This window comes from Bufo gargarizans, chromosome 4 (assembly GCF_014858855.1).
Source record: "Bufo gargarizans isolate SCDJY-AF-19 chromosome 4, ASM1485885v1, whole genome shotgun sequence".
In the NCBI taxonomy this organism is placed as follows: Eukaryota; Metazoa; Chordata; class Amphibia; order Anura; family Bufonidae; genus Bufo; species Bufo gargarizans.
This window is the reverse complement of record NC_058083.1, coordinates 277,035,647-277,060,258: the sequence shown is the minus strand read 5'-3', so window position 1 is coordinate 277,060,258 and position 24,612 is coordinate 277,035,647. Positions and strand designations below refer to the sequence as shown.

Sequence of the window (24,612 nt, the reverse complement as noted above, 5' to 3'; positions counted from 1 at the left end):
ACGTAAAAATGTCACAAGTTATGAAGTAGCGATGAAGGGGGCGGGGCTTAGCAGAAGAAAGCTGGACTTTGAGGATTTATTACGTTATAGCTGAAGTCTACACCATCTCCTAGCAGGTGTATACTTCAGTTTCTGGCTTATGGACTACCAGAGATGCTACTAATTTATTAAAAGGCATCTCACAATGGCGCCTAATGAATCAAGGTTGACTTATGGAAACACCTAGGCCCCTTTCACACGGGCGAGTATTCCGCGCGGATGCGCTGCCTGAGTTGAACGCATTGCACCAGCACTGAATCCCGACCCATTCATTTCTATGGGGCTGTTCACATGAGCGGTGATTTTCACGCATCACTTATGCGTTGCATGAAAATCGCAGCATGCTCTATTTTGTGCGTTTTTCACGTAACGCAGGCCCCATAGAAATTAATGGGGTTGCGTGCGCAAGCAAGTGCGGATGCGGTGCGATTTTCACGCACGGTTGCTAGGAGACGATCGGGATGGAGACCCGATCATTATTATTTCCCCTTATAACATGGTTATAAGGGGAAATAATAGCATTCTGAATACAGAATGCATAGTACAAAAGCGCTGGAAGGGTTAAAAAAATAAATAATTTAACTTGCCTTAATCCACTTGCTTGCACAGCCCGCAAGTGGGAGAACAAAAACATTGGGTTAAAAAGGTTCACTTTGCCCTTTCCTTCTCTCCACAAACATCTTCTCTCAGGGGTAGATGAGAACTCCCTGCACACTTTAGACACTCTGGGTTTGGACGACAATGCACTAATGTGTATAGGGGCCTTTTGAGGTGGACCTGGATGCAGCAGCGGATCATTTTGGGTTCTCAATAATCTATATTTCTCGCCCATTTTCCTTGGGGGACACAGACCTTGGGTATAGCTCAGCTCCCTAGGAGGCGTGACACTAAGTAAAACTGTTAAGCCCCTCCTCCATCAGCTATACCCTCAGCCTGGAGATAGAGGCTACCAGTTTTAGCTTAGTGTCCAAGGAGGCAAGACACTCCCTGCTACTGCAGGGCTGTTTTCTCCTTGTTGTAATTTTTTCTCTAATTTGTTATTTTATTTTTGTTTTTTCCTAGGGATACCAGAGACGCATTGACCTCTCTGCTCTCCCGGGGTGAGCTGCGCCAGTGCCAACTATCTGCACTGCTGCCTCCCCCACAGAAGCAATAGGGGATCTGGGCAGCAATGGCTCCCCTACATCCCGCCAGCTAGGGGGTCGCCCGCACGCAAAGCCCCTCTCCCAGCTTCCTGCCACTGCGGTGCCAGTAGCTGAAGGGGCGACCCTGCTGGAAGGAACTGAGGGTGAAGACAGGTAAGATGGCTTTTCCAGCCCATACCCTGTCCCTATTTGCACTGGGTTTGGGGGGGCACCCGTGGTCGTCATTTGAGCGCTCTGTAGATCTCCCCATCTGCGGCTGCTTCCGCTCCCCAATGGCTGATTCCCCACGCTGTTTATTGGGCCCGGATTACTCTCCTGACATCCTTCTCCCTCCCCGCCGCCGCCGCTCCGTGCGTGATCGGGGGGCGGGGCTTAGGCCCGACATCGGCGGTTCGGGCTCGGCGGGGGACATTGTGACAGAGGAGGCTCGGTGAGGTCACCCACCTGCATATCGCCGCGCACTTGGGCCTGCGGGCCTTATTCTACGGACATAAACCTGAGAGTCACGGCAGCAGGGGGCGTGCTCTTTTTTCGCGCGCGCGCGCGTCATTGGGGGCGGGGTTACGTTCTCCTTCACAGGAGACATTCAAACGTGTAGGGGGCGGAGCTTCTTCCCGCGCCTCTGCTGAGGTTTTTTGCCGCGCTTCCTCACTCCGTTCTGGAAGCTGAGCCACGTGGGAGACTCCTGGTGCATAGATTGCGTTCTGGGACGCACGCTCTCTGCTGTTGCTGCCTTTCTGCAGCTGTTGATCTGGACTTCACTCCTGACGTTCTTCTGACACTGGTAGGACAGTTAACCCTCTCCTAACCCTCCTGGTCATAGCTGCTGCAACCCCTTGTGGTCTCTGTATCAGGGTACGACCACTCTTTCAACATGTCAGATCCCACGGGTGCCCCCAAACCCTGGTACCATGCCTGTACCGCCTGCAAGGAACTTTTTCCGCGTGGGCAATCTGAGCCGCATTGCCTTGCATGTCAGGCCCCGGTGCAGGGCCCGCTTTCTGCTGCGCCCCCCGGTGCCTCTGAACCCCCTGACTGGGCTAGGTCTCTGTCTCAGGCGGTCGAAAGCCTTACACACGTAGTGGGCCGTCTCGTGGATAGACCGCCTCTCCCGCAGGCTGCCACAATCCCTGTCGCACCCGCTGGGACTACCGTTTCTGCCGCCCCCACTGATTCCCTGCCTCCCAGCGAATCTTCCAGGGCCCGGCATATTCAGAAACGTTCAAGGGTTGAGCGCACATCTTCTCCAGATGCTTCGCTCTCTCCGCCATGCGTGCGAGCTCAGTCAAGTCTATCCTCTCAAAGGGATACGCCTTCTGAGGGAGAACTGGCGGATTCGGACGTGGACATGGACTCAGAGCTTCCGTCCAAATTGGCGTCCGCGGTGGGGCATCTTATCACTAGCATCCGTGATACCTTTCACATACACGATGACCCCCCCAGCTCTGAACAGGCCGGCGTGTCCTTTCTTCGCCCCAGACAGGCCTCCAAGGTCTTTCCCATCCACGCTGATTTTTCTTCTGTGGTGTCCAAGGCTTGGACCCGGCCTAACGTCCGCTTTGTTACACCCAAAAAGCTGGACATTTGTTATCCCTTTCCAGCGGATTCTGTGACCACGTGGACGTCCCCGCCTAAGGTTGATCCTCCCGTGGCTCGCCTGTCCAAAAGCACTACTATTCCTGTACAAGACGGATCTTCCCTCCAGTCTGCTGAGGACCGTCGTACGGAATCCCTCTCCAAGGCCATCTTTACTGCCTCTGGTTCGGCCCTTAGACCGGTCTTTGCCTCCGCCTGGGCTGGTAAAGCGGTCTCTGAATGGGGTTTGCAACTGGAACGGGAGTTAGGGTCGGACGTCCCTCTACAGGACCTCCGTTCCTTAGCCCAACTAATTGTCCAGGCCGGAAAATTTGTCTGTGAGGCCTCTCTTGATGCGGGTGCCCTCATTGCCCGTTCCTCTGCCCTGGCAGTTTCTGTCAGGAGGGAACTCTGGCTGAAGGTTTGGGCGGCGGACGCCGCTTCCAAACGCTCTTTGGCTGGCCTACCATTCACGGGTTCCCGCTTGTTCGGAACCCGTCTGGACGAACTTATATCTGAGGCCACAGGTGGGAAGAGTACTCTCCTCCCCCAGTCCAGGCCGAGGGGCGCCCCCCGTGGTCGCGCTGGTTCGTCCCGTTTTCGGTCCTTTCGCAAGCCCACCGGGTCTAGACCCGCGGCCGGTTCTTCTTCCTCTGGCCCAGCCCAGGATAGACGCAAGAAGCCGTTTTTTCGGACGCAATCTACCTGGCGCAAGCCCCAGCCCACACGGGCTCCCACAGGCCAGCAGCCCTCTGCCTGAAGGTGCGCCCCCACCCACCCGGGTGGGGGGCCGCCTTCTACTGTTCAGGAACGTATGGCGGGCCCACATCTCAGACGCATGGGCGCTCGAGATTGTATCTTGCGGATACAAGATCGAATTTGCGTCCATTCCGCCAGACCGTTTCTTCCGGTCCCGTCCTCCGCGGGATCCCGTACGAGCGGCCGCCTTCTTCACGGCCATTCGCTCTCTAATGGACAAGGGTGTCGTCGCCCCCGTGCCTCCGTCGGAAAGGTTCAGGGGGTTCTACTCGAACCTCTTTGTGGTTCCCAAGAAGGAAGGCTCAGTGCGACCGATCTTGGACCTAAAGCGCCTGAACCGTTTTCTCCGACTGCAGAGATTCCGGATGGAGTCTCTCAGGTCCGCAGTGGCCTCCCTGGAAAGAGGGGATTTCATGGCCTCAATCGACGTTCAGGATGCATATCTCCACGTTCCGGTTGCTCCATGTCATCACCGCTTCCTGCGCTTCGCGGTAGGGGACGATCACTTCCAATTCGTCGCCCTTCCCTTTGGTCTGGCGACGGCTCCTCGAGTATTCACCAAGGTCCTGGCCCCTGTCTTGGCCCTTCTGCGTTCAAGAAGTGTTTTTCTTCTCCCTTACTTGGACGACATCTTGGTCAAGGCACCCTCCTTCTCTCAGGCATCCGGCAGTGTGGGACTCACTCTGGAGACCCTGACGCGGTTCGGTTGGATCATCAACCACCCCAAGTCTTCTCTTACCCCCTCCAGACGGCTGATCTTCCTGGGGATGCTCCTGGATACGGAGTTGGCGGAGGTCCGCCTCCCGTCGGACAAGCGTCTGGCCCTTTGCGGGTCTGTTCGCAGTCTCCTCCGTCATCACCGCCCTTCCCTCAGATCCAGCATGCGGTTGTTGGGGAAGATGGTTGCCTGTTTCGAAGCGGTGCCGTTCGCACAATTCCGATCCCGCACCTTTCAGAGGGCAATTCTGTCGGCCTGGGACAAATCACCGAGGAGTCTGGACAGGACCTTTCTTCTGCCTCCCCTGGCTCGGGCTTCCCTCAGCTGGTGGTTGCATATCCCTCTACGGGGGAGGTCCTTCCTCCCACTGAACTGGCTGGTGATTACCACCGATGCCAGCTTACGGGGGTGGGGGGGGGTTTTCCCTCCCCGGTCCGTCCAGGGCGTCTGGTCTCTATCGGAGTCCAGACTTCCAATCAATATTCTGGAACTGAGGGCGATTCTTCTGTCCCTCAGACACTGGACCCATCTACTGCGGGGCCACCCTGTTCGGATCCAATCGGACAATGCCACGGCTGTGGCATACATAAACCATCAGGGAGGCACTCGCAGCGCTGCAGCGATGCAAGAGGTGACCCTCATTCTCCTCTGGGCGGAGGCGCATGTGCCGGCCTTATCCGCGATTTACATCCCGGGGGTGGACAACTGGGCGGCGGATTTCCTGAGCCGGTCCACCATCGACCCGGGAGAATGGTCCCTGCACCCAGAGGTGTTCGAAGCCCTTTGTCTTCGCTGGGGTCGCCCCGACGTGGACCTGGGGTCGCCCCGACGTGGGCCGACGCGCTCGTCCTTCCGTGGCGCGACTTCTCCCTTCTGTACGTCTTTCCTCCTTTCCCCCTCCTGCCACGGGTTCTTCGGAGGATCGCGGCAGAGGGCGTTCCCGCGATTCTGATCGCCCCGGATTGGCCCCGCCGGTCTTGGTACGCCGACCTAATGTTGCTGTTGGCAGACGCACCGTGGCCACTGCCCTCCAGGGAAGACCTTCTCTCTCAGGGACCGATCTTCCACGAGCATTTAGGCTCGCTACGTTTGACGGCGTGGCTATTGAGACCGCCGTCTTAACGCGACGGGGTTTCTCCGCGGACGTAGTCCGCACCATGATCCGTGCTCGTAAGCCCGTGTCCTCTAGGATCTACTATCGGGTTTGGAGGTCCTATCTGGGGTTCTGTGAGTCCCGGAGCATCCCACCTCTCCGGTTTTCTCTTCCCACGATCCTGTCCTTCCTCCAGTCGGGTCTGGACCTGGGGCTGAGCCTCAGTTCTCTGAAGGGACAGATTTCGGCGCTGTCTATTCTTCTCCAGCGTCCCCTGGCCCCTCTGGGGCCAATTAAGACCTTCTTACAAGGGGTGGCTCACTCTGTTCCGCCGTACCGCCCTCCAGTTCCATCCTGGGACCTGAATGTGGTGCTCTCGGCGCTCCAATCAGCCCCCTTCGAGCCTTTACGGGAGGTCTCCCTTCGCCTTCTGTCCTGCAAGGTCATTTTTCTTGTGGCCATCACATCTCTCCGACGGGTGTCGGAGTTAGCGGCTCTTTCTTGCTCCGAACCTTTCCTGATCTTCCACCAGGATAAGGTTGTGCTTCGGCCTGTCCCGTCCTTCCTGCCAAAGGTGGTCTCCGCCTTTCACATCAATGAGGACATCGTCCTTCCGTCGCTCTGTCCCTCTCCTTCCCACCCCAGAGAACGGGAACTGCACCGTCTGGATGTGGTCAGGGCGTTGAAGATTTATCTGGAGGTCACCGGATCCTTTCGGCGCACGGACTCCCTGTTTGTGGTTCCGGAGGGTTCGCGCAAGGGTTTGGCGGTCTCCAAGGTGGCTATTGCCCGTTTCATTAAACTGGCGGTGTCTGAGGCTTATCGAGCCAAGGGTAGAGCTCCGCCTTTCAGCGTCACTGCTCATTCCACCAGAGCAGTCGGAGCTTCCTGGGCGCAGAGGCATCGGGCCTCGGCTGAACAGTTGTGCAAAGCAGCCACTTGGTCCTCTCTGCACACTTTCACAAGGTTCTATAGAGTGCATACGCATGCATCAGCGGATGCTGCTTTGGGCCGCCTGGTTTTGCAGGCAGCGGTTTCCTGATGCTCCGGTGGTGGTCCGCCTTGGGTTTGTGGTCCCTCCCTTCTTGGACTGCTCTTGAACGTCCCAAGGTCTGTGTCCCCCAAGGAAAATGGGCGAGAAAAGGAGATTTTTGTATAACTTACCAGTTAAATCTCTTTCTCGCTCTTCCTTGGGGGACACAGCACCCACCCTTCTGTGTTTTGTTACAGGGTTATGGTCTGGCGCCCCGTTGGGTTGCTGGCTGGTTGTTTCCGTTATTGGTTGTTTTCCTTTCACTACTTGGACACGCAACTGGTAGCCTCTATCTCCAGGCTGAGGGTATAGCTGATGGAGGAGGGGCTTAACAGTTTTACTTAGTGTCACGCCTCCTAGGGAGCTGAGCTATACCCAAGGTCTGTGTCCCCCAAGGAAGAGCGAGAAAGAGATTTAACTGGTAAGTTATACAAAAATCTCCTTTTTTTAATTTATTCCTTAGTTTGTATCTTCCTCTTTTGAAGCTATTTTACAGAATATACATTATGGGGAATTTCCTTTCCCTAATATCATACTGTTAACAAATATGCAGTATTGATCCAAAAATGGCATGACCCCATGGGGATTTTAAATATATATTTTTTGTATAATATAGTTGGACCGCACACCAGGATCTTTATTTTAATTATTGCTTCTTTTATTTATTTCATTTCAACATCAGTAGTATGCAGTGCAGTGTGCTTACTGTAGGATGCCGATGTTGGTACACATGAGGGTGGCTGGTGCAAAACCCTGATATTTTTTTTTATTTTACATAGCAAGGTATTATAGAATTTCTAGTGAACCCTTTAACTTGTTATAGTCTGTGAGGGCTGTACAAAGGTGTTACTGCCTTTATAATAAAAGTATAGTACAGCAGTCACTAGTGCAGCAATCTATAATTTATTTATTTATATTTTTTTTTTAGGAAACATTTTGAGGCTTGTTCTTCAGCACTAGATACCATGCAACAGATGGCCCAGGACTTAAGAGACGTAGAGTTGCTATTTGTCCTCCCTGAGAGAGAAGTAAAAGAGGCTGCACAACACATGACTTTTCTGAAGAGTATCCACTACATCAGAGAAGAAGTTCGTATAGCGGTCAGAGAGTTCACTTTGTGGAAATCCCGTCTACAGGCAATTGGAAGAGCAAAGAGTAAGAACTACCTAAACTAGATTAAGCTGAATGGTTTATTCGCTGTTTGTAAAACCTCAATACCTGAATCTCTACATTGACAGTAAGGTGGCCATACAAATTAGACAGCTGTCAACTCAATGGCTGTTCTCTTCCCACTACTCCCATATACTTCAGCTGGTTGGCAGGCCTCTCTAAAATTAGCCACCATCTAATATGCATCTAATATGTATGGGCAGCCGTAACTCAGGCTTTTTTATATATATATATATATTTTTTTGTCTATAAAAATAAAATGGCATATAGCAAGTTTTAATATTGCATTGTCGCCTTTACCCTTTTATCACACCATTTACATTTTCAAGATTAACAGACATGGAAACGTTTTTCACATATGAAACCTATTGGAAATGCATATATATTTTGCTTTGTAGACAATGTGTGCTCTACCAGTACCATATGAACAATCATCATATTTTCTGATGATTCATCCCATTATAACTTGTGTATTGGGAGAGGACCTTCTACAAAATGATGCAATTATTTGCTGTATTTGGTGTCCACAGTAACTAGGCTCTTTAAAGACCTAGTTAAAAAAACAAGCTTACCAGTAGAGATTTGTATATTCATTACGTGTGGCCTGTTTTTGTGAATTTACTCTCTATTGAAACCTTTTACATTTTTTTTTTAGGTTTTGTAGCTGAAAAACATCTAGATACTGTCAATTTACTATCCTGTAGTACTTAAGCGGTCAGTGTCCCTGCTTGGCCTATATAAATTTGCAAGAAAAAGTATGTGAACCCTTTGTAATGATATGTATTTCTGCACAAATTGGTCATAAAATGTGATCAGATCTTCATCTAAGTCACAACAATAGACAATCACAGTCTGCTTAAACTAATAACACACAAATAATTAAATGTTACCATGTTTTTATTGAACACACCATGTAAACATTCACAGTGCAGGTGTAAAAAGTATATGAACCCCTAGACTAATGACCTCTCCAAGAGCTAATTGGAGTGAGGTGTCAGACAACTGGAGTCCAATCAATGAGATGAGATTGGAGGTGTTGGTTACAGCTGCCCTGCCCTATAAAAAAACCACACACCAGTTCTGGGTTTACTTTTCACAAGAAGCCTTGCCTGATGTGAATGATGCCTCGCACAAAAGAGCTCTCAGAAGACCTACGATTAAGAATTGTTGACCTGCATAAAGCTGGAAAGGGTTATAAAAGTATCTCCAAAAGCCTTGCTGTTCATCAGTCCACAGTAAGACAAATTGTCTATAAATCAGCACTGCTGCTACTCTCCCTAGGAGTGGCCGTCCTGTGAATATGACTGCAAGAGCACAGCGCAGACTGCTCAATGAGATGAAGAAGAATCCTAGAGTGTCAGCTAAAGACTTACAAAAGTCTCTGGCATATGCTAACATACCTGTTAGCGAATCTACGATACGTAAAACACTAAACAAACATGTATTTCATAGGAGGATACCACAGAGGAAGCCACTGCTGTCCAAAAAAACATTGCTGCACGTTTACAGTTTGCACAAGAGCACCTAGATGTTCCACAGCAGTACTGGCAAAATATTCTGTGGACAGAAGAAACCAAAGTTGAGTTGTTTGGAAGAAACACACAACACTATGTGTGGACAAAAAGAGGCACAGCACGCCAACATCAAAACCTCATCCCAACTGTGAAGTATGGTGGTGCGGGCATCATGGTTTGGGGCTGCTTTGCCGCGTCAAGGCCTGGACGGATTGCTATCATCGAAGGAAAAATGAATTCCCAAGTTTATCAAGACATTTTGCAGGAGAAGTTAAGGCCATCTGTCCACCAGCTGAAGCTCAACAGAAGATGGGTGTTGCAACAGGACAACGACCCAAAGCATAGAAGTAAATCAACAACAAAATGGCTTAAACAGAAGAAAATGCGCCTTCTGGAGTGGCCCAGTCAGAGTCCTGACCTCAACCCAATTGAGATGCTGTGGCATGACCTCAAGAAAGCGATTCACACCAGACATCCCAAGAATATTGCTAAACTGAAACAGTTTTGTAAAGAGGAATGGTGAAGAATTACTCCTGATCGTTGTGCATGTCTCATCTGCCGCTACAGGAAACGTTTGGTTGAAGTTATTGCTGCCAAAGGAGGTTCGACCATTTACTAAATCCAAGGGTTCACATACTTTTTCCACCTGCACTGTGAATGTTTACATGGTGTGTTCAATAAAAACATGGTAACATTTAATTCTCTGTGTTATTAGTTTAAGCAGACTGTGATTGTCTATTGTTGTGACTTAGATGAAGATCAGATCACATTTTACGACCAATTTGTGCAGAAATCCATATCATTCCAAAGGGTTCACATACTTTTTCTTGCAACTGTGTATTGAGCTATCCCAATTCTTGGTTGCCTAATGGGACTATTGCTTACCAGGTCTCTGGATTTAATGTTGGGTTATTGATGTACGTAGCCACCCTGTAGGAATGTTATCCACGTCCCGGGCAGTCTAGTGGGATTAGACACTCGTCAAGGAAAACTACAATTTACGTTGCCAATCAAAGGGGTTTAAACTGGATGCATCTGGTCCTTTGCCACAAGCACTGTTCAAACCAGTAGTCTGAGCATACAATCCTAGTAAAAAGAATGGATTGATACTTTACAATTAAGATGTCATTTCTTGTATTTTGCTTGTAATTGTTGTGTTGTGTTTATCACAAGGGAACCAAGAGTCAGATGAAAAATATGTAAAAGATTACTCGGATCATGTGGAGACCACCATCAAGAGTATTTTATATGCCATTCAAAAACTTTCAGATAAGATGGAGCAGAAGAAAACACTTGAACCTGTGAAAACAGAGGATGAAGGTAAAAACAGCAGTTATAACCCTTTCCGTCATTATTATTAATATTGTAAATCTGCTGGTATTTCTTGTTCGTATTGTTTCTTCTGGCAATTTACCTTGTGTTGTTTAGTAAGAAAGCTGTGCTGTAATTGTAGCACATTGCGCCACAAAAGGGCAATCCATGCACCAAGTTGTCCAAGTTTGCACTTCCCTCAAAAGTTTTGAGGGAAGTGCAAAAAAAGGTCAAAAATTGCTGTGAAGCTAGTAATATGTCCTCATTTTTTTAGCAGCTGTGCACTGCATGGCAGCCATGAGGCGGCATAAGGAAAATAGATGCATCATTCCTCATGAGCAGTTGTAATGTATTTGGCACCATTTGCACAACATCATATGATTTTTAGTCTGATAGAGGGAAACGTGACTCACGCCACATTTAGAGCAGCTCAGCTATGCTGTTTGGCTTATTTAAGCATATTCTTTGTTTCCTATGACGAAGTAATGCAGAGTTGCTCATCTTTGTACGTACATTTTACACTCGCCAAAAGAATTATTAGGAACCCCTGTTCTATTTCTCATTAATGTGATTATCTAGTCAAACAATCACATGGCAGTTGCTTCAATGCATGTAGGGTTGTGGTCCTGGTCAAGACAATCTCCTGAACTCCAAACTGAATGTCAGAATGGGAAAGAAAGGTGATTTAAGCAATTTTGAGTGTGGCATGGTTGTTGGTGCCAGACGGACCGGTCTGAGTATTTCACAATATGCTCAGTTACTGGGATTTTCACGCACAACCATTTCTAGGGTTTACAAAGAATGGTGTGAAAAGGGAAAAACATCCAGTATGCGGCAGTCCTGTGGGCGAAAATGCCTTGTTGATCCTAGAGGTCAGAGGAGAATGGGCCGACTGATTCAAGCTGATAGAAGAGCAACGTTGACTGAAATAACCACTCATTACAACCAAGGTATGCAGCAAAGCATTTGTGAAGCCACAACACGCACAACCTTGAGGCGGATGGGCTACAACAGCAGAAGACCCCCACCGGGTACCACTCATTTCCACTATAAATAGGAAAAAGAGGCTACAATTTGCACGAGCTCACCAAAATTGGACTGTCGAAGACCGGAAAAAGGGTTTCTTGAACATGACAATGAGTTTACTGTACTAAAATGGCCCCCACAGTCAACAGATCTCAACCCAATAGAGCATCTTTGGGATGTGGTGGAACGGGAGCTTCGTGCCCTGGATGTGCATCCCTCAAATCTCCATCAACTGCAAGATGCTATCCTATCAATATGGGCCAACATTTCTAAAGAACACTATCAGCACCTTGTTGAATCAATGCCACGTAGAATTAAGGCAGTTCTGAAGGCAAAAGGGGGTCCAACACCTTATTAGTATGGTGTTCCTTATAATTCTTTAGGTGAGTGTATATAAACTGTAACATGGTTCTCAAAGATCCAGGTAACACTAAATGTAAAATTGTTCAGCTTTAAAGGGGCTTTCCAGTCCTATTCTATTAATGGCCTATCTTCAAAATAGGCTACCAGTATTTGGTAGGGGTCCAAAAGCCCCACACTCCAGCCAATCAGCTATTCTGCATTAGTTCCAACACCAGAAGTCTATGCCATAACTACAGCTCCAATCATTGTGTGTAGTTACTACAACTCTATTCCCATCAACCTGATTGGAAGCAGCACTGCAGTAACTATTTCCATCCACTACACAGTGGGTAGAGCTGTGCATTTCTAGTGCTGGATCTACTACAAAACAGCTGATGTTCCGGATTGCAGGGCAACTCACTCCTATTAGCTATTGATAGCCTGTCCTGAGGATAGTCCATCAATACAAAAGTCCTAGAAAAAACTCTTATTGTGAAAGTCCTTCACATGGTAATCTTTGAGTTTAGTGTGTGTTTTAGCCAGAAACCCTCCACTATATCTGAGTTATCAGGAATATCTCTATCAATTTTTGTAGCAGTTTGTATTTTATTCTTGTTATAGCTGAAGACGACACAACATGGAACGATGTTCAGGAAGGCCTCATTACCAAATTGCTGACTGAAGATCTCTGCTATGATTTAAAGGCTTTGGACGTGCAGGCCATAATATCTGCCGTTTCAGAGCTCCTTGAACGGCTCAAAAGCTATGGGGAGGACTGCATAAAGGATAAACACACGGTAGGCCTACATCTGGCTCATTTGTGTACAAATGCTCAACATACTGTTTTAAAACGTTTTTCTTGATCACAACTTACAGTATTTTTTAATGATTTTATTTTATTAAATTTTTTTCAGTTCTTCAACCAGTGCTGTGGCTTGCTTGTCCGACTCTTACCAATAGTATCTTCCTATTCTGACCTTCTTCTGTTTTACCTTACTGTGTCATTGGCAACACACAGGGCTACAAGCAAATTACTCTCAATCTTGACTTACACGTTTACTGAACTTGCACAGAAGGTAAGAGTTTGGTTCGGCAGATAACATGGTTTAGGCCCAGAGTTCTTAATCTGTCTGAGTTTTTCCTTAAAAAATAAATACACCGATATCCACAGAAATGACTTCAGTAAGTTGTGTTCCTTTACCAGTTGAAGTGTAATGGATAAAAGTGGAATATATAGACTGTAGAAGCACTAAGGAAGGTGGTGAATGAACTGGTGGCCAACCAGACATTAAAGGGAGTGGCTTTCAAAAATACATCACGGAATTGTGAGGTGGATCATCAGTCGAGAAACACAACCCAAGCCGAAGGGAGCCAATACTAAAAAAAACAAACATTGATATACGATCTCGGAAAATCATTTACTCACTGTTTTACTTATAGTTGGGCAACTTGCATCACTGACCTTTGCTAATTCCTATGTTGTTTTATGTAGTATGATAAAACAGTTAACTTGTTGATAGTTATTGCCAGATATTTCATTTGCGGCATGTTGACGTCAGTTGCACATCAGTGTTTTATCAATGTTCAGGTATGGATTTTCACTGAAACGGGGAGAAGTCCCATGAGAAGTACTCTGTACTGTTGGGAACGCTTCTTGATTCCTAGTTTGATATCATTTAGAAATTAGACAGTAAAACCTCTGACATCTAGAGGCCTTGTCTCAGGGCTGAGGGACAAACTTTGATACATGAATATATACTTTGAGGAACATCTAGACCATTCTCACACTTTGGAATTCATGTTCAGATAGGAAAAACAATAAAGCCTCAGAATCTGCAGGTGCGGTGTATCTTCTAACTTTCTAAATGTATATATATTGTTACAATAGCACTAGCTTTTGAACAGTACAGTAATCTTCTCATGGACTTACTTCGGCCTACATGAAAATCCATACAAAACTGTGAATATAAATCAACATTGCTCTTAAAGGCAATGAATACCCATTATAACTAAAATAAGTGAGTATAACTGTTTAGACTTATGAAAAAGCACAACAAAATCCCCCTTCATTACTCTGTGGGACTGCTGCAGATAACGGAGTGGCTTGCACTCTATCTCCAGCAGCTGCATTCAGTTAAATGGAGTTGCAGCATGCATGTCCACCGCTCCATTAAAATTCAGAAACATGAGTTCCAGTGGTCTGGCCCTGCCGATCCAACACCTATGCACTTTCTAGTGGATTTGAGATAAGTCTTTGTCGTGGGACCACCCCTTTAAAGTCAGTAAGCTGCATGTGAGAGAAGTTTAAGGTATAAAGTGTTGTGTAAACTGAAATAAGTATTTTGGCTACAGAGGATTTCCACCCAAAACTATAAAAAATGGTCCTTTTAGTAGTAAGTCAGAAAAATGCACCTATCTCATTGAGGAAGGGTTAAGAAATTGGTGGGTTCGTTAGAAGTTGCTTTAAGAATTAAGTACTTTTTTCACTATGTTGTAAAAGCAGTTTTGCATTGTGTGAGGAAGCCATTTTAACATTGCTGAGAATTGTCTTGCAGGTCCACACAGTTTCCTCTATGCCGCATTGTTTTGTCTTGTTGTGAAATGTGTCCAAATCTTTAAACCAATCGTCAATTATTAAATTCATTTAAAATCCTATAGGGATTCTGCCTCCCCAAAGAACTGATTGAAGATTCTGCCGGTGATGGAGCGACAGAATTTCATGATTATGAGGGAGGAGGTATAGGGGAAGGGGAAGGCATGAAGGATGTGAGCGATAAAATTGAAAATGAAGACCAGGTATGGATATTAGTTCTGACATACATGTTAATGTACTATGTTTTGGCTGATATATAATGAACACGTATGAATTATTATTATTATTATTTTTTCTGGCACATTTGAAAGGTTGAAGATACCTTAAAAAAGGGTCAAGAAAAAGACGAGGATAATCCTGAAGACAAGCCTGATGTGAAGGCAGAAGATAATGCTATTGAGATGTCTGACGATTTTGATGGGAAAATGCATGATGGAGACCAAGAAAAGCAAGGTATATGAATATTATCTAAACCTTTTAGTAACTTCAGTAAGAAGAAGTGAAGTCATATCCTTGTATAGTGAAATGCTGCTCCGAAATTCCTTGGTCAAAGTGTAGATCTTAAAAAGTGCCCATGCACAGATTCTTAAGCAGCATAGTGGGTGCTGGGACGTTCAATGAAGTACTTACTGGTGGCATTGCCTTTCTCAGTGCCAATTGTAATATAATTTGGGCTCTTGGAAGTACTATGATATGTACGGTATACTTTTATGTGACGCTTCCCCAAGTGGAGTTTTGTTTCATTGTTTTGTATTATTAGAACTGCTAAAAACCCCAATTGCAGCAAGTACACTCATTTGCCCCTGTTCATGTCAATGCAGAGAAACTCTAATACAAATGCTACCTAATCACTGTTATGGGTGGATGCGGGTGAATAATTCAAGTATTTGTGTCATTTATTATAATTGTTTTTACTTAAGATGAAGATGATAAATCCACCAGTGAGGAAGATGACCTTGATAAACAAATGGGAGATCTTGGTGATGGGGATGCAGACAAACTTGATGAACGTCTTTGGGGAGATAATGATGACAATGATGAAGGTGATGGTGATGAAGCAGAAGAGACTGGGCCAGGAATGGATATGGTGAGTTTATTTGCCCTAGTTCTGCTCTGATGAGTAGTGAATACACGTACCCACTCTAGGCAATGTTTTCTAAGGTAAATAGGTTAGCAGCAGCTGCACAAACTAGCTAGTTTGTTATACTGTATTAAACACCTAGAACACCCCTAATAGGACCATTTAATCAGGTAGAGGAACAATGCTTTATTAATTCTGCCACACTATCCAAATTACAAAAATGAATGTTGTAGGGATGTTGAGGCAGGATGAGTTTACACTAGTCCAGGGATCAGCATCCTCCAACTCTCCAGCTCCCAGAATCCTCCTGTCACTTCTGTGGGAGGTACAAAACTAGCTGAGTAAGTGTGCATGTTGGGGGTTATAGTTTCAAAGCAGCTGGAGTGCCGAAGGTTGGCCGATACCTGCACAAGTTTTTACATACATGTATCGAAAACTTGATATTGCAGTTCTCACCATAAGTAATAGAAAACTGGCTAGTCCCAATACGCTATAAAAAATGCATAATACTGTGCAATCACAAAGGGTAAATGAGCAATATGCAGTCTGCAAGCAAAAGAAATAACCAACTAATCTTGGACATCTGTAGATGTATGGGATTTAACTCCACCGCAGACCTTTTAACGTTGGTTTCGCATGTTCATATTCATTGACGGCAAAAAAAATAAAAATAATAATAATATATAAATATATATATATATATATATATATATATATATATATGTCCTTCTAAAAAAATTAGCATATTGTGATAAAGTTCATTATTTTCTGTAATGTACTGATAAACATTAGACTTTCATATATTTTAGATTCATTACACACCAACTGAAGTAGTTCAAGCCTTTTATTGTTTTAATATTGATGATTTTGGCATACAGCTCATGAAAACCCGAAATTCCTATCTAAAAAAATTAGCATATCATGAAAAGGTTCTCTAAATCATCTGAATCAACTAATTAACTCTAAACACCTGCAAAAGATTCCTGAGGCTTTTAAAAACTCCCAGCCTGGTTCATTACTCAAAACCGCAATCATGGGTAAGACTGCTGTCCAGAAGGCCATCATTGACACCCTCAAGCAAGAGGGTAAGACACAGAAAGAAATTACTGAACGAATAGGCTGTTCCCAGAGTGCTGTATCAAGGCACCTCAGTGGGAAGTCTGTGGGAAGGAAAAAGTGTGGCAGAAAACGCTGCACAACGAGAAGAGGTGACCGGACCCTGAGGAAGATTGTGGAGAAGGACAGATTCCGGACCTTGGGGGACCTGCGGAAGCAGTGGACTGAGTCTTGAGTAGAAACATCCAGAGCCACTGTGTACAGGCGTGTGCAGGAAATGGGCTACAGGTGCCGCATTCCCCAGGTCAAGTCACTTTTGAACCAGAAACAGCGGCAGACGCGCCTGACCTGGGCTACAGAGAAGCAGCACTGGACTGTTGCATGTCATTCGGAAATCAAGTTGCCAGAGTCTGGAGGAAGACTGGGGAGAGGGAAATGCCAAAATGCCTGAAGTCCAGTGTCAAGTACCCACAGTCAGTGATGGTCTGGGGTGCCATGTCAGCTGCTGGTGTTGGTCCACTGTGTTTTATCAAGGCCAGGGTCAATGCAGCTAGCTATCAGGAGATTTTGGAGCACTTCATGCTTCCATCTGCTGAATGGAGATGAAGATTTCATTTTTCAGCACGACCTGGCACCTGCTCACAGTGCCAAAACCACTGGTAAATGGTTTACTGACCATGGTATTACTGTGCTCAATTGGCCTGCCAACTCTCCTGACCTGAACCCCATAGAGAATCTGTGGGATATTGGGAAGAGAAAGTTGAGAGACGCAAGACCAAACACTCTGGATGAGCTTAAGGCCGCTATCGAAGCATCCTGGGCCTCCATAACACCTCAGCAGTGCCACAGGCTGATTGCCTCCATGCCACGCCGCATTGAAGCAGTCATTTCTGCAAAAGGATTCCCGACCAAGTATTGAGTGCATAACTGAACATAATTATTTGAAGGTTGACTTTTTTTTGTATTAAAAACACTTTTCTTTTATTGGTCGGATGAAATATGCTAATTTTTCTAGATAAGAAATGTGGGTTTTCATGAGCTGTATGCCAAAATCATCAATATTAAAACAATAAAAGGCTTGAACTACTTCAGTTGGTGTGTAATGAATCTAAAATATATGAAAGTCTAATGTTTATCAGTACATTACAGAGAATAATGAACTTTATCATAATATGCTAATTTTTTTAGAAGGACCTGTGTGTGTATATATGTGTGTGTGTATATATATATATATATATATATATATATATATATATATATATATATATATATCCTTTTAAAACACAATAGCGTGATAGAGTGAAATACAATGGCATGTTGTGTTTACTAGTATTAGTGTTATTTAGTTTTTTTTTGTCCTTCCTAGTGACATAAATTTGTAGGATATCAACCCTTTTGAAAAAAAATAAAATAATTACTTTTAAAGAGGTTATGCCACGAATGATGCAAAAAATGTCATCGTATCATGCCAATCTTTCTAACAAAGCTAGAATCAGTTCTGTACCTCACATGGATCCAGAGGCCTCCCCATTCATATCTACATATGCTCTGCTAGATTTATTTCAAGCTGGCAGTTCATCATGTGTACATTCTGCTGCAGCCCGCTCCCTATCACAGTGGGGGGCATGCCTTGCTGCAGCTCTTGTAACTCACGGCTTATTTCAAAAGCTGAGCAACTGGAGCGTTTTTGTAACCAAAATTAAATTGCTAAAGTAACTTGTTTTTCATGCTGCATTCAGCATTTATTAATGGCACAATATTTCACCCACATACATGACTATGTATTTTGCGGTCTGCAAAACATGGATCCGCCAAAAATATGGAGGTTCATTTTTTTATTTATTTTTTATGATCCGCGTAACGGACAAGAATATGACAGGTTTACATTATAAAAAAGACAGCTGAGGCTGAGATCTGGGATGCTCTTGTGAGGGATAATCGCATTATTCTGTTTGAGAAGTGTTCCACCCAGGTCTTATTTTTCTGATTTGCCAAAATAGCAGCAATACCAGGTCAAATAAATCCATAATCATCTTGGTCCTCTAGCATTAGGCATTCTCACACTAAAGGAAGAGAAATGGGATATTTTGTAAATATAAGATAAAAATAAGACTGAAATATGATTTCTTAAAATGTTTTGTAACGATCATTAAGATGATATTGTCCTTGTAGTTTCTGTCTGTGTTTTACACTGTCTTGCAATTTTTTTAGGGTGAATCTGAGATGGTTGCTAAGGATGACAACCAGAATGTTGAAGAACCAGGAAAAGATAAGAAGCAGGACCCAAAAGATGAGACTAAAGAGGAACAAGGGGAGGAAAATGAGAAAGACAAAATTCATGAGCAGCTTGATGAGGTAAGCTGAAATTATATTAATTTAAAAGGGGTTATCAGGATTTTTATGTTGATGGCCTGTCCTTGGCATAGTTTATCAGTGTGGGTTTGGCATGCGTTTGCCTCCCTGTATCCCCGCGGATCAGCTGCTTTTATGCTGCTCTGGTGCCGGAATTAGACCTCAAAACTGCACAGCTTCATCCACCATGTAGTGGACTGAGATGGTTTGGTTACCGAGGGCTGATTGGCCATAGACCCTACTGGAAACCTCCCGGTGAGCCAATGTCCAGGGGGGGCACTTGAGCCCCACTCACGGCCACCAGGTTCATAGAGCTAATTAACTGAGAGAGTCTAGTACTTGTGTATCAGGCAAACGGGCACAGGTGCACTCCTGAATTCAACTGTGCCATCCTAGCGTTTGCCATCCTTACTGTTTGCCCACTAGTGTTTTCTTCAGGTAGTCTTCTCCCTATAGAGAAGGTGATGTAAAAAAGGGCCAAGAGCTACACAGCATGTTGCATTTTTGAAAAGGAGCCACAGTGACAAAACGCCAAATTAATAACGCCACGAGTAAAAAAGTATCTTGTGTGGCATGCTTTACATATTTAAGACATTCAGCTAACATCTGGAGCTGGACGTTTTTTACCGCAAATGATGTAAAAAAAATAAACTAAAAACTCCAGTTAAAACACCCTCGAGCTGTAGGATCTACCGTATATTCCCTGTAACCACTCTCCCAGCTATTGTTCACCTTTTTTATTTTTTATATTAAACAGAATAGTCAGTGGACATGTTGTCCAGAGGCTGCTCACCTTAGATAGAATTGCTCAGCTTGTATGTGCAGTGAATTACCAGTATTGAGAAATTGCACATAATGCTTCACTAAAACATAATAAATATTATAACAACGCTGTTTGATTTGGACCTCAACGTTTTTTTCTCCAAATGTAATATAAATGATTATTATAATTTTTTTTTCACATTTCAGCGTGAATACGATGAGAACGAGACTGATCCTTATCATGGAAAACAGGATGCTAATCAAGAGCCAGAAGCCCTTGACCTTCCTGACGATCTGAATCTAGAGACTGACGAGGGGAAAGCCAGTGGAGATGAGCAAGCTGAGGAAAACGGTGAAGGTAATAACAAAATGGTATTGGAACATCAGACTTCCACAAGTTTGAAGCTATTTAAGCCACAACATGTCCCGGTTATCTGTGGTTGTTACTGCATTATTTATGGATGTATATCCCATAGAGATGCCCATTGTGGTTCTTGACCCATAGTAGTCTTGCTCTCCACATGAGTCCCAACAACACGGGGAAGGAGGTACTGGCTGTACAAATGTTGGAACCTCGTGTTAATGGTTGACTACTTGACTGCATCATCTTTTATATATTGAGCCCAATTTCCTCTATGCATGGCTCTATGTATAAAGATGAGTATTAAAAATGTACCGGTTTTGTTTTCTAGCTTAATTGCTTTGCCTTTTACACTTCCTGTGAACAGCTATCGGTACAGGGAGGAAGGTGTTATCTGGATTGATAGCATTGTGTGTATAAGTGTGCATACAGAAATAGCTGTCAGTCACTGACAACACCTCCCTCCTGTACCGATAGGTGTTAGAAAAAGCAAACATAAATTTATAAAATACAAGTTTTACTGGACTTTTTCCCCCCGCAAAAATGTTTCTCAATTTTCTCAGCCTCCCCTGCTGTATAACATGGTTCAGATTGCATTGCCTTTTGTAGTGCCTGGTCCTCTTTAAATGCAGTAAGACCACCCAGCCTTATCTGTAATCAATACTATTAGTGTGCATGTAAAGGCCTCTTTACACTGCTCGATGGAGCAGATAATTGTCGGGAAGTGTTCTTTCCTGATAATCGCCTGCTTATCAGTGAAGGAGAACGTGGCATGTGAATGCAACAATCTCCTCCACAGTATGGGGAGGAGTGATCGCTAAAGCCATCACTCGTCCCCTATACAGAATCATTCTTTGTCTGCAGCAGAGTGCTGTTTAAACAGCACAATCTGCTGCCAGAAAACAATGATGCAAGTGACAACACCAATGATCCTATTACCCGATAAATGAGCGTAATCTGTGACACCTTTATACTGGCAGATTATCATTAACAAGCATGCATAGAAACGCTCATTAGTGATAATCTGCACGAATGTCAAGCAGTGTAAAAGGGTTGGTCCATCTCACACATTGGTGGCATATTACTAAGATATGCCACCAATGTCTGATAGGCGCGGGTCCCTCCTCTGGGACCCGCACCTATCTCTACAATGGAGCCCACTAAGTGAATGAGAGAGGAATGGTGCATTCCCGGCCACCCTCCATTCATTTCTATCAGTGTGCTGAAAATAGCTGAGTGCCGCCCATATTCCCATAGAATCAAATAGGAAGCGCACTGCTCAAGTACGGCTACAACTCCATTCACTTCTATGGGGCTGAAGGTCCTATAGAAATAAATGGAGGTCAGCTGTGTGTGCACTGTCCACTCTCCTCCACTTTGTGGTCTCCAGTCTAGAGAGAGGTTTGAGTCCCAGAGGTGAGATGGGCCAACCCCTTTAAGACAGAATCCTAGGTGTATTTTTACACCTTAGGAGTGGCCAGAGGACACATGCTTGCGGCTCGTCTGCTGTAACATGCAGGCAAGGTAATAGTGTATTATTTTTTTGGATGCGCTGGTTAATTGCCCCCTATTGGCTTTCTCATTACCTGTAATGCCTCCAACTATAAATTTGCAAATCAATTTTTAATGATGTATTGTTGCAGAGCAAAATCCCTTTGATGTAGAAGAGAAGCCAATGGACATAAAGGAAGAAAATAAAGGTGAAGAGGAGGTTGATGAGGAGAAACCAAATGCAGAGGACCAAGAAATGAATGAACCTGACCAGGAGAATGAGGACAAGGATAAGCAGGAAGAAATGGGCCCACAAGAAGCAGAGGAAGAGTCTGCAAATGAGGCTGGAGAGAATACCACAGAGCTTGCAAATGAGGAGTTAAAACCAGAACCAGAAAAAGAGGATGAAAATGGATTGCAAACAGACAGTGGACTCCTGCCTCAGGTAAAATGTCAGCTTTTTAGAGATTCATATGTAGCTTCAAATGTAAGTGTTGCAAAGCAATCTTTGCCCCATTTTGCAGCTTATGTTGTAGATTATATGGTGGTATATCTCTAGGATATGCCACTAAAATCAGATAGGTGCAGGTCCCCCATGCTTGTAGACAAAAAGTATATCCATTGTCAGATACATACAATAAATGTAGTACAAAACATGAATACATAGTCAAGTGATATATTCAAGCATAGAGTCTTACAATATAAACACCCTTAAAGTGGTCAATAAAACCTCCCATTAACAAGTAACCCCCCCCCTTCTCCCCTAACCCTACAAGAGCAGGACACAGTTATGGTAATCCCATCAATTCCTTCTGTGATATTTAGAAATGACAACCGTGAATAGCGCAAGGCCCTCCACTATTAGCAAGTTCCAATTCTTTCATCTCCTCCCCTGGGGTGTCTGCACCGTAAACCTCACTAGAAATCCACCACACAACACTGTCCTCCAATTACATACATGGGAAGACAATTAATATTGCTCCAGTTTATCGCCTAACATGCAATAACATATAAATCAAACAGTAACCACCTATGAGCAAGATATAGGTTTTTTTTTTGTCACTCAATGGGACTAGGCACCATACCAAGCACATATCAAGCCGCTGTGCTTGGAAAGCTGCCGTGAGCTGGCTGTCCTCACCAGAGCTTCGGGAGGTGCCAGGACCCAGACCCCAGGCAATCTGATAATGATGACCTATCCTGAGGATAGGTTGTCATTATCTACCTCTGGATAACCCCTTTAAAAGAAATGAATACAGATAAAGACTGTCAAAATTTAGTATTATTCCCTCTCTTCCTGCCTATGCTATTTTATAGTGTGCATTTGATTCTGTGACCTCATCCGTACTATGTCCCTGGTACCATCCCCATATAGAGAATTTGAGAGAGCAAAAATTATCAATTCTGAAGAACTTTCAAAGGAAGTTATTCTTCTTAAAGGAAGATTATCACCATGTTGGCGTAATGTTATAGGGAAGGATCTATGCTACCAGTCAGTGCATGCTGATGGACGTTTGTGTTTTTTTAACCGTATTAACTATGTAACTATGCTATGGACTACAGAGCCCAGTATTGTCTATGTTCAAAGCTATTCAAGCTTCAGAGATGTAGACATGCTAACATCTATGTTTTGTTGTCAGAATGAGGAGGAAGTAAAAAATGGTGACGATGAGGAGGTCCCTGACTCTGCACATAGAATGGAACATGAGACTTGTGGTCAAACTGCAGAGGACAACATACAGAGTGACAGTGCTGCTGAACTGGCTGGTGCAACTTCCGAAAGGGATGAAGCTAAGGAGGTGACTTAATGAATATGTTCACGAAAGGTTTATTCTCAAAAATATAATTTCTGCAGCTGGCAACTCTGATCATTTTGGGGGAAATATGTTTTAATCGTTCTATTGTAGTCTTTTTGCCTTGCAAATTCATCAGCTTAATACTTCATTATATCTAGGATCACGGTACCGGATCTGCAGATGCAAGTCAGTCTGAGGGGCATGAGTCGAAACTGATGGCACGCATGGCTTTAGAGAAACAAAGTGCCCGTCCTACACAGGTAAATTGTCTGTAGAAAAACACGTATATTTTACCACCTATTTTATGTTCAGCCTCCTAATTTATCTGAACATTTGCAGTTCATAAGTTCACTGGCCCTAATTTACTATTTAGGTCATTGGCCCTAATTTTACTATTTAGTGTCAGCAATGTGACTAGGCCTTGATAATACTCACTGAGTACAGGGAATAGTTTGCCTGTATTTTCTGTACAGTTCTTTGGAAAATGTAATGCTACATAAATAAGCATTAGTAAGAAGTAAGTGATAAACCATCCATAATTGTGGTTGGGGTCAATAAAGTAGAGATGTTTCATTGGTATAATGTTTCAAGGCAGAGACCTATGAACAAAGCTATATATTCTAGTCATTTTAGTAGGAAGGAACACCTGAATGTAAAGTGCACAGCTTACATACTAAGTAAAAGGAGTGCTGCTAATACCATTCATAAATAAGCATTTACTATCCTGAACTGGCTATTTACCATTAACAATAGGTTATAATGTCCACCAATGTAGATACAATAGATGTTTAGGCATCATGGCTTCTTAAAACTGTGGAGTTTTAATTTTTCAAAATAGTAAATGTAAGTTTGTTCTTGACTAGGGATGAGCGAACCCGAACTTTACTGGTTCGGCGTTCAGGCAGTGGAGGTATCCTGTTATAAATTCCCTTATAACGGAATCCATAACGGGATTCCTCCACTGCCTGAACCTGTAAAAGTTTGTGTTCGCTCATCCCTATTCTTGACTTAAATCTATCTGATATGCATTGTAGAGCATCAAGCGTAAACCAGGCCAATCAGATGACAGCCGCACTTTGGGGGATTTCACTGAACAAGTCCACAAAAGGCTGAAGACCATGGAATCCAGCAATGAAATGGAAGACAGTGACAAGCAAACTGAACGCCAAGCACAAGAAGCTGATGCTTATGAGCACATCAAGCAGGGAGCAGAGTCTTATGATGCACAGACATATGGTATATACAATGTTATCAGCTGATTTATACAGATCCAACATATTAATGCTCATATACTGGACTATAGATAGATGTATAACATTTGTATTACCGGCGTATAAGTACTTTCTAACACTAGAAATTATTTTCAAAAGTCGGGGGTCATCTTATATGCTGGGT

The 24,612-nt window shown here is 44.4% G+C and overlaps 1 protein-coding gene across 1 annotated transcript in view; it reads left to right on the top strand.

The window, feature by feature from the left end:
• The window catches only part of MDN1 (midasin AAA ATPase 1), a 281,392-nt gene that overhangs the window by 244,078 nt on the left and 12,702 nt on the right, over positions 1 to 24,612 (top strand). The window contains exons 80-92 of the mRNA XM_044289668.1: positions 7,291 to 7,517; positions 10,220 to 10,366; positions 12,347 to 12,522; positions 12,640 to 12,801; positions 14,384 to 14,521; positions 14,630 to 14,771; positions 15,239 to 15,405; positions 18,667 to 18,810; positions 19,777 to 19,927; positions 21,574 to 21,866; positions 23,062 to 23,220; positions 23,376 to 23,477; positions 24,252 to 24,453. Coding sequence (XP_044145603.1) covers positions 7,291 to 7,517; positions 10,220 to 10,366; positions 12,347 to 12,522; positions 12,640 to 12,801; positions 14,384 to 14,521; positions 14,630 to 14,771; positions 15,239 to 15,405; positions 18,667 to 18,810; positions 19,777 to 19,927; positions 21,574 to 21,866; positions 23,062 to 23,220; positions 23,376 to 23,477; positions 24,252 to 24,453 — 2,210 coding nt within the window. The remainder of the gene's footprint in view (positions 1 to 7,290; positions 7,518 to 10,219; positions 10,367 to 12,346; positions 12,523 to 12,639; positions 12,802 to 14,383; positions 14,522 to 14,629; positions 14,772 to 15,238; positions 15,406 to 18,666; positions 18,811 to 19,776; positions 19,928 to 21,573; positions 21,867 to 23,061; positions 23,221 to 23,375; positions 23,478 to 24,251; positions 24,454 to 24,612) is intronic.